This window comes from Gadus macrocephalus, chromosome 7 (genome assembly GCF_031168955.1).
Source record: "Gadus macrocephalus chromosome 7, ASM3116895v1".
Classification (NCBI taxonomy): domain Eukaryota; kingdom Metazoa; phylum Chordata; class Actinopteri; order Gadiformes; family Gadidae; genus Gadus; species Gadus macrocephalus.
Window position 1 is genome coordinate 7,908,630 of NC_082388.1, and position 14,850 is coordinate 7,923,479.

The following is a 14,850-nucleotide window of genomic DNA, read 5'->3' on the forward strand; positions in this document are numbered from 1 at the left end:
ATACTCTCTTACATACACTACTATACTCTCTTACATACACTACTATACCCTCTTACATACACTACTATACCCTCTCACATACACTACTATACTCTCATACTTACATGTAAAAGGAGTTTAATAGTGTGTGTGTGTATGAGTATAGTAGTGTATATGCGAGATTATAATAGTGTGTGTAAGACCAAGTATGAATTCTGTCCCAGGCGGCCCCTCATAGTATAAGGTGGTCTTGTTTCATTTTAAGCGCCACACGTTTCCCCTCTTTGTAGCGGGGCAGTCAATGGTATGTCTTGTGGCCACCATTGCAACAGAAACAGACTGACTGACCCAGACAGACAGACTGACTGACCCAGACAGACAGACTGACTGACCCAGACAGACAGACTGACTGACCCAGACAGGCAGACTGACCTAGACAGACTGAAAGACAGACAGACAGACAGACAGGCAGATAGACGGACAGACAGACGGAGGGACGTGGCTCTTAAAAGTGGCTTTGGGGATTCAAAATGACGACGATAACGTGTGATGGGGGTTGACTATACAGGAGCTGCAGGGAGAAAAGAAAAAAACTGTCAACCATCAATCACAAACAAAGTTAGCAGCAATGTGCACTTTTGGTTTGCAAAAAAATACAATGTTAATATTGCACTTGGTATTGCGAAACGGCTTACGTTACCCATGAGCGTTCTCTGCCGTTGCCATGGTGAAGACGCAAGCTAGCTGGTGGCGTAAGCACTGTCGTCAGTTTTAGCGGGAATTTCCCTCTTTCGCTCTCAAACTCCTATTAAGGGCTGTATAACTATTCGTCTGCCAAATGTTTTGTTTAATATGATAAATTACTTGCATAGTTTAAATATTAGGGCGAAAGTCGTGCTAAGTGACACGAAAAATACTTCCAATTGAAATACATGAGATTGAAATTACGTGTCTCAGATCACGATTGAATAGATTAAATGACGTGAAAGTGTCACGTATTTCCGTGAGACTGGGTTGGATAGACAACTTCTCCATCGTGTAATATCATGCAATAACCCATTGGTTAAACCTCAAGTTGTAGGTCTGCTGGGCCACTCCTCTCCCAAGTCTAAAGAAGCGGAGGCGGGTAGCAAAATGTTGTTAAAGGGGATTGCTCATAATCATTTGATTTAAAATAAAATGTATTCATATTATTTCATTAGTATTCAATAGCTCAGTGCATGTCGAATTTGAGTTTGGAGTTTTCTCTTACTTTTCTTCCTTCAAAAGTGTTACAGCTCCCACTTTATAAAAGGGTTATACACAAGTCTAACAGACTGTTTAAATTCTCATTAGATCAAAACAATGAAGTTAAGGAAAAACACAGGTCAAATTTATTTAGGGGGAATTCCATGCTTGTTTGGTTCCATTTCCATTTAAGGTATCATCAAATGTCATATTAATAATGTAAAATAAAATATGTTAAATACAATATATGCAAGTGAGAAGTGCATTACTAAGAAACATGTTTCTTTTTGGTATCCAACCAGTTTTTTATTTCAAAAAATCTTAACTTGAACTATTTGATTAAAACCAGTTATTTTGGTCAAGACAATGTACTGTATCTTACATATTGCTACAATTCAAAATCCTTACGTTATTAATGCTACTAGTACTATTGTATTCTCACATTTGAAAGGTTCTACAAAACACTGTATACCGTCCGTTCAGACTCGATCCCCAAGGTGTTCCTCATGGATGCTGATGGACCGTAACAGCAAGAAGGCCTGAGCGTCTCCCGCCTGTGATGCCCCCTCACTACAGAAGGACCAGGGTCTGAACGTGAAAAATTGAACAATTCAAAAGGCCTGAAATACCCTTGAGTAGACGTCCTCCACGCGGTCGTGGACCACGAGTCGTGCACCTGTGCTCCTCCTCGGTCAGCTCTCGTTGGTGATGATCACGGATGTACCGATGTAATGTGGAATCTCGCGTTGCCCTCCTTGGGCGGGGCCTAGGGCGGGGCTTTGACTCTTATTGCTGTAGGACACCACGTCATTACCGTGGCAACCGTAACCGTCTGCAAAATGCCCCAACGCGGTGCAGGGAGGCGCTTTCACGGCGCTGCTGCGATTGCTGAAGACTTGGTGAAGGTTCAACGACACGTACGGCGGCTGGGCGGGTCCGCCCATGGCCACGCCCATGCCCATTCCTATCCACATCCTCCTCTCCTCCTTCTCCAGCGCCCCGTCCTCCTGCTCCTGGGCGGAGATCTGCTGGCCGAGCCCGGCAGGGTGGTGGTGGTGGTGGTGTAGGTATCCTTTGTAATGGCAGGACGAGGACGCCTCGGGCGCGGGCAGCCTCCTCCTCTGGTCCAGCAGGCGTTGCCTGGGGAAGGTCTGGCCGTGAAAGGGGCGAGGCTGCTCCCTGATGCCCTTGCTCAGCACCAAGCTGCCGAACAGAGGACACGGCGGCGGAGCGCCTGCCCCCCCCTGGCCCTCACTCTCCCTCCCCGTGGGTTTGTAGCCGTGCTCCGGGCCGAACGCCGCCCGGCCGCCCCCCTTGGTCACCCTGGCGCAGGGGTGGAGTGTGTCGGCGCCCGCGGTGGGCCTTCTCCCGACCGGCGAATGGCTGGGCTCTGCCTTCAGCAGGCCGTCCCGGTGCTGCAGGGCCGTGCAGCTCGGCAGCAGCTGGTGGGCCCTGGCCGGCTCGGGGGCGGTCCAGTAAGGAGCCGCCTCGGGATCTGAGGAGGGAGACGGCAACAGCCAATGAGAACCGAATGTCCGATTACATTCCTGGCCTGGGCTGAGTTTTTGACAGAGACCAGGGAGGGGCGATAGGTGCTTTCCCCAGAGCGGTCTTCGCGTGAGTAGGCTAACAAAACAGACTCTAGGTTCAAATGGGTCTGGCCTTCAGTAGACTTTCTCTGTATTTTAAGGAAACTGGAAACAAGGGGTTACTCGCAGCATTTGGACTCTGGCCGAGGTACTGCACCGTCTCCCCGAGAGGTTCTGCTATATTTTGGTAGGACTGCTGGATCTGAGATTATCGCGTTTTTTGCCTTGTGTTTTGTGTTTTGCCTTGTGCTACCTTCCCTTTGTGTTGACCTCCCTCTCTCCCAGGGAAGGGAGCTCAACATAATCCATAACTCGTCAAAATGCTCATCTTAAACCAACGTATGATTGCATAGATTTGACGTTTTGTATATTAGTACTGTTGCTGGCTAGGCTAGCCTGGGTTTTGGTTCTTTTCCTTCTCAGGAGCTCAGATCTTTGGTGTTCTTTCAATAGGTCCCCTTACCATTCCCTTTGTGATTCTACAGCAATAAATATACTTTTACTTTTCAGTTGTGTCTCTTCAATGTCTTCCACCTCTGGTTGTCGTGTTAGTTACTTTACCCCTTAGATCTATTCAAAGGAGCGTAACATACGGTCACATACATTTGATATACTATATTTGAATAATCCATAACTCGTCAAAATGCTCATCTTAAACCAACGTATGATTGCATAGATTTGACGTTTTGTATATTAGTACTCGTTGACCCGGTAACCTAGGGCCTCACCGTGGGGGGTGTTGAGGCTGTGGTGGACCCCGCGACCCCCCTCTCCCTCCTCCAGGTGGGCCGTGGTGGACCCGCCAGGGGTGGCGCCGTGCACGCTCTCTTTCCAACCCCCCCCCTGTGGGGAGCAGCTCAGCTTGGCAGGCTGGGGGGAGATACGACGACCACGGTAGGGTGAGCCGGAAAAATAAAAGAAGATGTGATTATTGAGGCAAAAGATTCCTATTCTAGTGTCTTCCTACGTAGAAACATAGCCCTGTAGCACTGCTCTATGCTAACACAAATACATTTTGAATATAGACGTCGAGTTGTTGGGTAATGAAACCGTGGATACATTACACACCATTTGCAGGGATTCAAAAGTCTACCTTTACTTTTTGCCCGGGTTGGCATGGTTGTTCATATATTTTAAGCGAAGATGGAAGATGGTGGTGTCGACCGAAATGTGTTTTTTCTGTGATATCCGAACAGACTTATGTAAGTATGTATGCTTCACTAATGTGTGACAGGCTGTTTGTTTCGAACGGAGCTCTTCAAGATGCTTCCTCCAGCGGTCGTGGTTCAGATCTGTCAGCATCACTGGTGTTGTTAACGTGCAACACCACATGCACGTTATCTACTGTTTTCTAAAAGCGACCCTTTTTTAAAATGTTTCAATGCCTTATTTGGGACATAAAAGGACTTTATTACAACACTTTACAGAAGGCAGATGAAGCATAGGCTCCAGTTCTGGTTCTGATAAATGTGCTCAGGGACGAGACGAGACCCTGAGACCTCTGGGTCACTCTTGGGCTCGGTGTTTTTGGAAGCTAATTTTTTCTTCTAAACCGAGTAAGATCAAAGATCACACACACACACACACACACACACACACACACACACACACACACACACACACACACACACACAGACACACACACACACACACACACACACACACACACACACACACACACACACACACACACACACACACACACACACACACACACACACACACACAGGCTATAGTATGGACTTGGCTTCAGTCAATCAGCCTAATTCCTTCTTCTTCCAACCTTCCTAGCATCCACAAACAGTGTAATGCTGAAAACTCTAAAAGAATAATACAGAATGATGTTATATTATGAAACATTATGGTAATACATTGTTGAGGTTGAAAAACACAAACACAATGAATTCAGTTTAAACTAGTTGAACTAGAACACTGCAGTCCTACCGTGGGGTACGGGGCGGGTTTGACTCTGGTTTTGACCTTCAGCGTTCTGGTCTTCAGGTGTTTGTGATGCGGTGGAGGAGGAGAAGCCAGGCTTCTCTTGTAGCTAAGGCCGGACCTGACGGCCGCGTTCTGCTCCTGAGACAGTGGCAGCTCCTGGTATTCAACGTCACTGAAACATAACGAGCCACATTGTTCTACTTGTACTGGTTGAATGGGATGATGGAGAAGCTTTTTCTTTAGCGTGCTTCATCAATGTGTGATCACTCGCTTTCTACTCATCGTTGTTACAGCAGAGATACCCAACCCCGGTCCCTGGACCCGTTAGAACCGGGCCTTGAAATATTTCCAGAAGAGGTTAAAAAATATATAAATATAAATGATGTCATATTGTTTAACTCAGTCTATACGAGTCATGTTATTTCCTCCAACATATAAACTCCATACACTTATTTGTAGGGGAAAAAGGGAAAGATTTTGTGAATTGTTCTGAAAGTTTAAATACTAGCATATTCAATGCATAGTTTCATTGCTGTTGCTTTAATTGTTGTGAATATGACACATAAACAGTCAATTTTAATGCCTTAATCTGGGTCCTCCACGGAAGCTTCCAAGCTTCGATGGAGAATTATTTTAACATACACTCATTCAAATCTCCTTGAGAAAATGAAGCTATGGCATGCTCTGACTCACGTGAGGACGTAGTTGATACTGACGATGCAGTGAGGTCTGGAGGAGCGGCTATTGTGGACGATGGTGGCGTAGCTCTGCACCCAGACCCAGCCTCCCCGCTTCGACAGCAGCCGGTAGTACTTAGTGGTCACCTGGCCCTTTACTAACACTACAGACATTTGGAAAGACAGAAAAGGACACGTATAATAAATAATTAAAGATACAACAGAGGCACCTATGTTAGCAATTTCACACATCATTAATCAAACTAAAAGCTTGTTTAATGATGTGTTGTACTTTATTGTACTCAAAGGGGAATATTGCACATTTGCTTATTCATTGATTTGTTGGTATATATGCAGCATATGTGATGATTGATATTGAATTAAATCAAAATATATTTAATACGTCTAATAGAGCTGTGCATGCTTACACAAATATATCCTCATCTTATTTTCAGTCATGATGTTTATCACACACACACACACACACACACACACACACACACACACACACACATACACACACACACACACACACACACACACACACACACACACACACACACACACACACACACACACACACACACACACACACACACACACACACACACACACACTCTTGTGAGAGGCACTGGTCCACTTACGGAGGTGGTGCGCGGAGCGGAGCTGGAAGACGTCACAGCCGTGGACGTGGTGGTAGAGCGTCTTCTCAACGAGGTCCTGGGGCTCGTATCCCGTCAACTCAGCCACCCTGTCTCAGCATCAGGACAAGCATCACACGTTACAATCGGAAGATTCGATTTTCATATTACCTGAGCCAAAGAGATGAAATAATAAATTGAGGGTGTTAGATTACCCTGATATTCCCAGCTGATACCTTCCCTGTATCATCAATCAATCCATCTGCCCAACATGTTATTCAATGGTAAATGGACTGCAATCCTGTAGTGCCTCTCATTCACACACATTCACACACCGACGGCGATGTCGACCATGCAAGGCAGCAGCCAGCTCCGGGGCAGCCGGCAGGGTTTGGTCTGTGGCTCAGGGGGACACCTCGGCACACAGCCACCTCTCCTCTCCTCGTTGCCCCCAGTGCTCCCGTTCACACCTGGAGTCTAGGAAGATGAGCTTGAGGTCCAGACTGGCCCGGAACATGAACATGTTGCTGTGGAGCTTGATCTCCGTGATGCCGCTGGGGGGCAGCGAGTTCCCCACGGCGACGAGGCCGACGATCTGATACCAGGCGTCGTAGAGCGGCACGTCCATCACGTACTGCCGCAGCTTCAGGTAGCCGCTGCAGTGGATCACCTGACCAACGGCAACAAGAAAGGTCCATTTCTTTAGCTCTTCTAAACCTGCCTTGTTCTGTTGATGAATTTAGAAATGTAATTAAATCCGAGGTTTCCTCCAATATCCTCCCACTCCTCTCATAAGATCAGATCCAGCTTTTTCTAAGCTCATTCTACGTGCCGCAAATCCCCCCCTAACAGCACCTTGGAGGATTGGAATCCCCTTTCCTGCTAAAGGGATTTGCACTCCTAAGTCTCCAGGCCGCCACCCAGCCCCGCCCGCCAGTCTTTGTCGTGTTCTCACATAACTCAGCTCTCTGGTGTCTCTCTTCAGTCTCTCTTCTGTCACATCTCTGCTCCCAAACCCCCCACGACCACCAGAGCCTGTCTGATGTTCACATCAGGACTGCAGTGGTTTCTCTGAGCGGTTTCAGCGAGGGCGCGGCCTACCTTAAATCCTCCACATGTTAATCCGGCGTTGCGCTTCGCCAGCACACACTTCATCCTCAGGAAGAAAGACCGCTCAATCTCATACTCTGTGCACACAAAAAGACGTAGAAGGATGAGGGCATTATTAATTTTTTGAGAGTATTATACAGAAGCAATGACACACTTGAGGTTTGATATGAGTGACATTTCTGCAGTTCATTAAGGCAGCAGGAATAAGTGTACAGTATGTGCGTTCCATTGAGCATGTGCATCTTAGCATGTCCCAAGTGTTGCATTATGCTGAGCTTACAGAGCTTACAAGTACAGTTTGCAGTAATAGTAAACGTTAGTTATTCAAGCAGTATTTCGACTAGCCATTTCAGATTCGCTGCCGCTTCAAATATTAACAAAATGCACATAGAATAGGATGAATCAGGACAAATAATAAAAGAGGTTACTTTAGAAAATGCCGTCTTGTCACTTGCCAGTACAAACGTTTTTTTTTTTAGTACTAGTGCTCAATGAGAGGTTTGCTTTCGGGGACCATTTCTGCACACGGCCCCAACAAACATCAACAAACACCAACCACACCAACATGGGCCCAGTGCTCCCAGTGCTCTTGGCTGTCGGATTAGGTTTCTCCCTGGCGAACAAGTTGAATTGGCGCTAGCCCGCTAGCCAACATTCTATCGCTGGCTGTTTGTTGGGCCAGTGTGCAAGCACTCTGCTTCCCTCTTGACAAAGACTATACTATGGCAGATGTTGTTGTTTTTTCGGCGAATCTGCAGGATTAACTTGTTTTGTTGACTTTGTACATAGCAAGCGATGGGGAGAATGATATTTAAGGAAAACATTGATCTGAATGGGGGACTTCTAGAAGCAGGGGTCTGGACCTTGGGAGAGGTGGCAGTGGGGGGCTTTCTGAGCACTGAGGACAGCAGTCATCTCATCATGGTCCGCTGGGTGGATGTACTCGAAAATACTGTTTCCTGTTAGCTCTACCTGGAACACACACAATCACACCGCACACCCTTCACTACTGTACATACTGTACATTTGTATTTCCAGAATTACAGGTTAGTGCCTCAGGCAAATTGTTTGGTCATCTGTGAAAAAACTATCCGGGCGATATTTGTTCTTTCTTTGATAATTTGAAATACGATGTGACGAAGATAATGTGGCCTCTCTTTGTACGTCTTCATCATACTATAATTAAGGAAGCAACTTTAGGCATAGCAATATCTCGCTTGATGTAGGCTATTATGTTTTTTAACGGCCTTGCAAGTCAGTCAAATATTATTTTTAGACTCAGGACATAAACCGCTGAAGTGTTACAGACATATGTGGAAATCTTACCTGGGACAGGCCAAGATGGACGGATGCCGTTTCAGAGATGTACATAATCTTTCCGTCAGGAGCAACGACGAAAACAAATCCATCGAGAGTCTGCAGAAAGTATAAAGTAAGTCGTTATTTAATTATAACGGCCTATTGTAGGCCTTTGCATGAATTGCATGTGAATTCAAACATCATTATTACGTGATGGACTAATCTCCAAGACTTGATGCTGAGTCGAGGTGATGATCCAGTGTACTAATCCTAGGGCTAACCCTTACACTTACCCTAGGGCTAACCCTACCCTAGCCGTAACCCTAACCCTAGGACTCACCCTAACCCTGACAAAGGTCTGATTCAGAGCAAAGTACATTATAGGTTTAACTGCCCACACTTTACACTTTCCCAACGTGTACATGGGAGATTCTATATGATATAATTTAGGATAATTTTTATAGGATATTATAATACATAATTTTATATTTTATTTATTCTGCCCATTATGACAACAGAAACCTCATGTTGAGACTGGTTCTTTACATCAACGCTACGGTCCAGGTCCTCTGCAGCTGGGGACATTGCCTTCATATGCAGTGCATATGGGTGGAGAAATGGGGCCGTTGAGGTAGAGAAGACCCTATTTCAAACAGCTATGTCCCAGTAAGCCTAGCAACTGAAATCACCTCCCGTTAAATAGCAGCCTCAACTGAGTGCTGTACTGTCGTTTGATCAGAGTCTTTCCATCTTGCAACTGTGGAACATAAGCTTTTCTTCAGCTCCTTGGAACAACCTGTGGCAAGAAAGACCCTAAGAGCAACAATTTGGTTTGGGAAAATTGCCTGACTAGAGGTCAAATAATATATATCCAGCAGTCCAGTCTGTTGGACGCTAACCCAACAGTGAACAATTTCTCGTTCATATTATAGTCATAATCATTACCATCAGCTAACATCAATATTTTTGTTAGAATAGCATAGCAACTCACTTCTGTGTTAACAGGGTAAAGCAAACTGTATTTTTTTATGTTTATAGTGTATAGGACTTGGTTGTGTGGTTGCTTTGACCTGCAGGAGATGGGAGCCCAGTTCTTTGGCCATGTTGTCCAGATGGCTCCCTCGTGAAGCCTGGCCCCAGGCGTCACCCAGACCTGGACAGGAGAACAAGACGTCTCATCCCCCAACACTGCTGGAGTGTATGAGGGTACTACCCAGCCCATGTATGCATTAACTTATAATAACCGTTCACACAGCCTGTACTATCCTGTAGTATATTTATGAGCGGAAACACCTTATGACCTGATATCCTTCATACACCGTTGAATTGCTTCTCAATTATAAATGAACCTTCAAAACCTATCAAACAATTTAACCTTAAGAAATAGAAACAAGTATGTGAGTATATATTTACAATAGTATATTTATATTATTATTTATTTTTTTTTAAGCGTGATTCAGTCCGTTTTATTCCATGGGCCGAATATTTTTTTTATGAAATGACTGATGATCAGGGCAATCAGATTTAAATGATAATTTCGATTTAACAATCTAGTAACTATTTTTACTACTTTACTTTCAATAATATAATACTACAGGAATTTAGACAAGAAGTAGGTATACAAAAAGTTGTATGTGAAATAATCTGCCTCTGCCAAACCACTACAAAACATACACACTAAAGGATTGCAGGCCTGCACAAGGACGATGATAAACATGTCTAAACAAGTGGATTAATCCTCACACTAGTCAGTCACACTCTAACCTAACCCCTCAAGGTTGTCAGCACTACTTCTGTTGTCATTGCAGAAGTACACAGAATATACAATATGTGCTTTTTTTCTTATACACTTGATATGTTGCATGTGTCCATTGTTAGCGCAAGAGGTAGAGCGGGTTTTCTTTTAACCAGAAGGTTGCTTGTTCGATTCACGGCTCCTCCAAGAGGTGTCCCTGAGAAAGACGCCTCACCCTGACTCCTCCCGACGAGCTGGCTGTCACCTTGAGGGGTCTACTCCACCTTCGGTGTGTGAATGTTCATATGAATCGTTGTCAGTCGTAGATAAAATCTGCAATATATAATATATATTGCAGATTTTATCTACGACTGACAACGATTCATATGAACATTCATAGACAGTATATTATACTGTCTATAGATTATTATTTCTCCAAGTGCGATAAAAATATGTCATCCCATCTATAATAGGAATCCAATTTTTCCCTCAATAAAGGCTAGTCTTGTTGGCCTCGTTTCTGGGTTTCAGTCTGCCGCCTGTTTGAGCAAGTTGCCTCCCCCCTAATTTCTCTAATGACTTGTCTGTTTGGATGAAGGCCTCTCTTCCTAATTGACCGCACAGTAATTATGGTAGTAGCGGCGCAGCGCTTATTGCTCTGAGGCGCTGCTGTGTCCATCGCTATCATTAAAATGTCACGCAGATAAGGCCTGACCTACACTAATCAGTAGAATAATATCACTACACAACATCCAAATAGGGCACTTATTATATTGTAAAGCTGCTGTCACACCGCCACGCGGCAACTCGCCGCCTCCATTCAATGAGGGAAGGGCGGCAGCGGGGAGGCGGTTACAAAAGCGGCTGTAGACCAGATAGCGGTTGCCGCCCACGTGAACGCGCACAGATTTTGCACTACCGCTCAGCGATCCCCGTGTTGAAATGTTCGGCGGCGGCAGCAACAGCGTTTTAAAAACGCCTGGCCCTTCACACCGCCGTGCTGAACCCTTCGGCAGCGAGGCGGTTATCAGGGCGGTTGCCGCGCTGCGGTGTGCAAGCACCAGATAATAATGAATGAACAATTTTCACTGACAAACTCGATTAACGAAAATAATTCACTGCATGATTATTATATTAAGATTATGAGATTGCATCATTGCCTCCAAACATTTCTGGAGGGAAATATAAATAAATATGAAAAAAAAGATCCAATGACCTAAATAAAAACAGATTATAAAACATAGAGACATTAAATATAACAGACAGGGCGGATAAACATAAGCAGTTTATAAACTTCCTATAAGAGTTCCTCAATAGTTTTTCATATTCATCCAAAGTATGAATATGATGAGTTATGACCCCTTGGATAGGAAATGTCTTGATCGGTGGCTTACATTGTATCCTTTTACGCAAACAACAGGCTGAGGTGAGCGCAGACCCCTCTGACCGGGACTCGAACCCATGCAGACAGTCTCTAAACGCTGCCATCTGCAATATCAAACTGAAACATATAGGCCATGCTGACGGGTAGGCTGCAGAAAGAGCAGAGGAATGGACTGTTAGCCTAATGGAAGCAGGAGTCACCCCTCACCCATGTGTATCCATTTGGTGATGGTCTTCTACTTTGCGACGCATCCGATCTGGATGAATGCAGTAACTTTATCAGTAGGCTACAGTAAAGGCCTGTGAATCCACGTTGCATCTGCAAGTCAATTTAATGTCATTTAATTTCATCCACAACAACAAACTGCTAATCCCATGCACGCGTCCTGGTTGTCCCTTTCTGGGACGAAACGTCCACAGACCAACACCGACCACAGCGTCTGATGCAGCCCCTGAGCTAATCCATCCATTTGACGCACATTCTCATATTATAGGCCCACCCAAATGTTTAACAGAAGTTTTTCTTATACTTCCTAATCAATAGGATTTATAAAAAATTAGATCTCAGAGGTTTCCAGGGATTTACAATGAGCCACTCGGGCAATCCACCCTCTTCAGATAGGCTAGCTTTAGATGGCCCGTAATAAAGGGGAATCGTCCAGACTCAGAGATCTCTTAAACCAAGGCCTGTAGTCTGTGATGGCCTCTCTGAGTGGATGACCAAACTGATAACAGGACTTATGGTCAGAGACATGGATGTTTTTAAGTTTGAATAAATTAGTATCTTATCTGTAACCTTGAAAATGTATTTCACCAGAAGGAAGCACGACAAGAAAGATTTTCTTTGAGTTGGTTCAATCCATAGCCCGCATTTTTTGCATTGCAGTAGCTAATAACAGCATCGGCAGACAGTTTCAGGGTGGCCCCAACATTAAAGGCCTTGTGCTCCTTGACTTTATGAGTAATGACAGACCGTTTCGAGAGCAGGAAGGACCTGTTTGTCTGGCCTTTCACCTGTCCAAGGGCCGGTCCGAGGCTCCACAGCAAGTCATTAATCATCTGGTTGATGTGTTTGGTCATTTGAAATGGACTTAAATCAACACTCAATCATTGGGCTGTAAAACGTGAGCCTTTCAAAGGTAGAGCCAGGGAGATGATTTGGCTTAGACTACATAATCAATCATTAGACGTGATATTTATGAAATTATTATTAATAAGTTATAATTAGCAATAATAGCAATACTATTACTAATCCTACTAATAATAATAATTGATATAATATTGCTACAAAATAACAATCATTATATAATAATGTATAATATAATAATCGTATAATAATAAGATTACTACAATCTTGATTTATATCTTAATTACACAATCTTATTTATAATGTGTATGTAATGCATATTAACATAAGAAATTAATCTATCAATACAATATCTGCCATATTGTACAAATTACATCATAGAATAAACTACGGTAACACAATTTTTTACAAAGAGCTATATTAATTCATGTTAGGCCTAATCATTTTGAATGAAACGATTTTGCAATGTGCTCGCTCTCCGGTAAAGCCCTGATCGGTTACTGAAAAACGTTTTGCATATTTAATACAACATATTTAAAAAATGCCCATTGAGATTCAATATAATCGCCCTATTTATTTTCTGAACAAATGATAATAATAATAATAATAATTTACAAACAAGTATATTAGGCATGCATAGGCTAATTATAATTTTTACAATATGGCAAATTGTTGATTATTATTTTATGCTAGCCTATATGATTACACTCATACATTATAAATAAGATTGCTTAATTAAGATATGATTGAAGATTAATAGTAATTTTATTATTCTAAGATTATTATATTATATATTGTATAATTATTGTTATTTTGTATTAATATAATAGCAATTATTATTATAAGAAGCAGTAGGCCTATATTATTATGACAGATATGTTGACCCCATAACGGAGACCCCAGCCCTCTCTGGGCCCTCTCAGCCTCCTACCGTCGGGGACCACGGATCTCCTCCTCAGGTATAGGTGGTCCCACCGTCGGGGAACACGGCTCTCAGCCTCAGGTAGAAAGTGTCTTACCATCGGGGAACATGGCTCTCATTCTCAGGTAGGAGGGGGTCTTACCATCGGGGAACACGGCTCTCATCATCGGATAGGAGGTGGGGGTCTTACCGTCGGGGAACACGGCTCTCATCCTCAGGTAGGAGGTGGTGAGGCGGATGATGCTAGCCTTGTCCAGCTGGGAGGTGATGGCGGAGGGCAGGGGGAGCAGCTTGGCCAGCTCGTAGAACTCCCCGTTCTCTTTCTCCCGGCGCGTCTTCGCGGCGTTCTTCGATTTGTCCTTCATCTCTTGAAGACGATCGAGTGATGGAGAGGATCTGTGCTTCTTCGCCGGAGGTCTTCAATGCCTCACCAGTCCATGTGGCTCTGACCCTATAGGAGGCAGACCCCCAAACCCCCGAACTCAGAGTCCCCCGGGTGAGGCAGCATCATGTGCGTCCTGGGGCTTGATACACAAGCAAGACCAGCGGAACCACTCTCTGCGTCTTTATTCGTCCCTATATTTGTTCCTTTATTCGTTCCTTAATTCGTTCCTTTTTTGGTTCCTTTATTAGTTCCTTTTGAGAACACGTGCTCCGGTTTCTGCATTCACGCCTAATCAATTGCCTAATCGATCTAATCCCTTTCTTTTGCACTGATGGTCCGTGTTCTTCGGCATTCGGGTGGGCTTTATTGTCGGCATGAAGTCCGCCTGAAGCGTAACCGGGACGTCCAGGTGCATCAGACCCGGAGCATGACGCACAGCGGTCACCGGAGTATTGAATAGCTTCGAAGATGTATAAAAGTTAAAATGATGTAGGTTCAGCTGTCAGAGACGTGCAACAGCAAAATTCCCGTCAAGGCTACAGCTGAACGGCAGCGGCAGCAGCAGCAGCAGCAGCAGAGACGCTGTAAGGAGGGCGTGAAGAGCCTCTGGACTGGGGAAGGTCTCCTAAAGGCTGAATGTGGCTCCAGACAGCTGAGCCCATAGGCTGGGGTATGCAGCTTTTTTCAGAACACACGAGATGACGTGTGTGTGTGTGTGTGTGTGTGTGTGTGTGTGTGTGTGTGTGTGTGTGTGTGTGTGTGTGTGTGTGTGTGTGTGTTTGTGTGTGTGTGTGTGTGTGTGTGTGTGTGTGTGTGTGTGTGTGTGTGTGTGTGTGTGTGTGTGTGCGTGCGTGCGTGTGTGTGTGTGTGTGTGT

At 44.5% G+C, this 14,850-nt stretch overlaps 1 protein-coding gene across 3 annotated transcripts; it reads right to left on the reverse strand.

Moving 5' to 3' along the window:
* Positions 1-1,329: 1,329 nt before the first annotated feature.
* Positions 1,330-14,850, reverse strand: sim2 (SIM bHLH transcription factor 2). Of its 3 annotated transcripts, XM_060056346.1 has the most exons (12): positions 13,781-13,914; positions 11,790-11,900; positions 9,534-9,616; positions 8,491-8,580; positions 8,028-8,136; positions 7,156-7,241; positions 6,525-6,724; positions 6,058-6,164; positions 5,430-5,577; positions 4,740-4,908; positions 3,524-3,665; positions 1,330-2,701 (listed from the first exon to the last, which is right to left on the reverse strand). In XM_060056346.1, exons 2-12 carry the CDS (start codon positions 11,791-11,793, stop codon positions 1,899-1,901), a joined length of 1,941 nt encoding a protein of 646 aa, XP_059912329.1. In that variant the 5' UTR covers positions 11,794-11,900; positions 13,781-13,914; the 3' UTR covers positions 1,330-1,898. The 3 variants fall into 3 exon arrangements, with proteins under 3 accessions (XP_059912329.1, XP_059912327.1, XP_059912328.1); XM_060056344.1 differs by lacking the exon at positions 11,790-11,900 and having other exon boundaries at positions 13,781-14,850; XM_060056345.1 differs by lacking the exon at positions 13,781-13,914 and having other exon boundaries at positions 11,790-12,903.

What these genes read in the sequence shown, in the direction of transcription:
- sim2 (XM_060056344.1), bottom strand. Translation starts at nt 13,955, where the DNA reads ATGAAGGACAAATCGAAGAACGCCGCGAAGACGCGCCGGGAGAAAGAG. An exon ending in CCGCTCCGCGCACCACCTCC is followed by an intron (nt 5,578 to 6,057) that starts GTAAGTGGACCA and finishes AAATGTCTGTAG; the next exon opens with TGTTAGTAAAGGGCCAGGTG. An exon ending in CAGCCTCAACACCCCCCACG is followed by an intron (nt 2,702 to 3,523) that starts GTGAGGCCCTAG and finishes CTCCCTCCTCAG; the next exon opens with ATCCCGAGGCGGCTCCTTAC.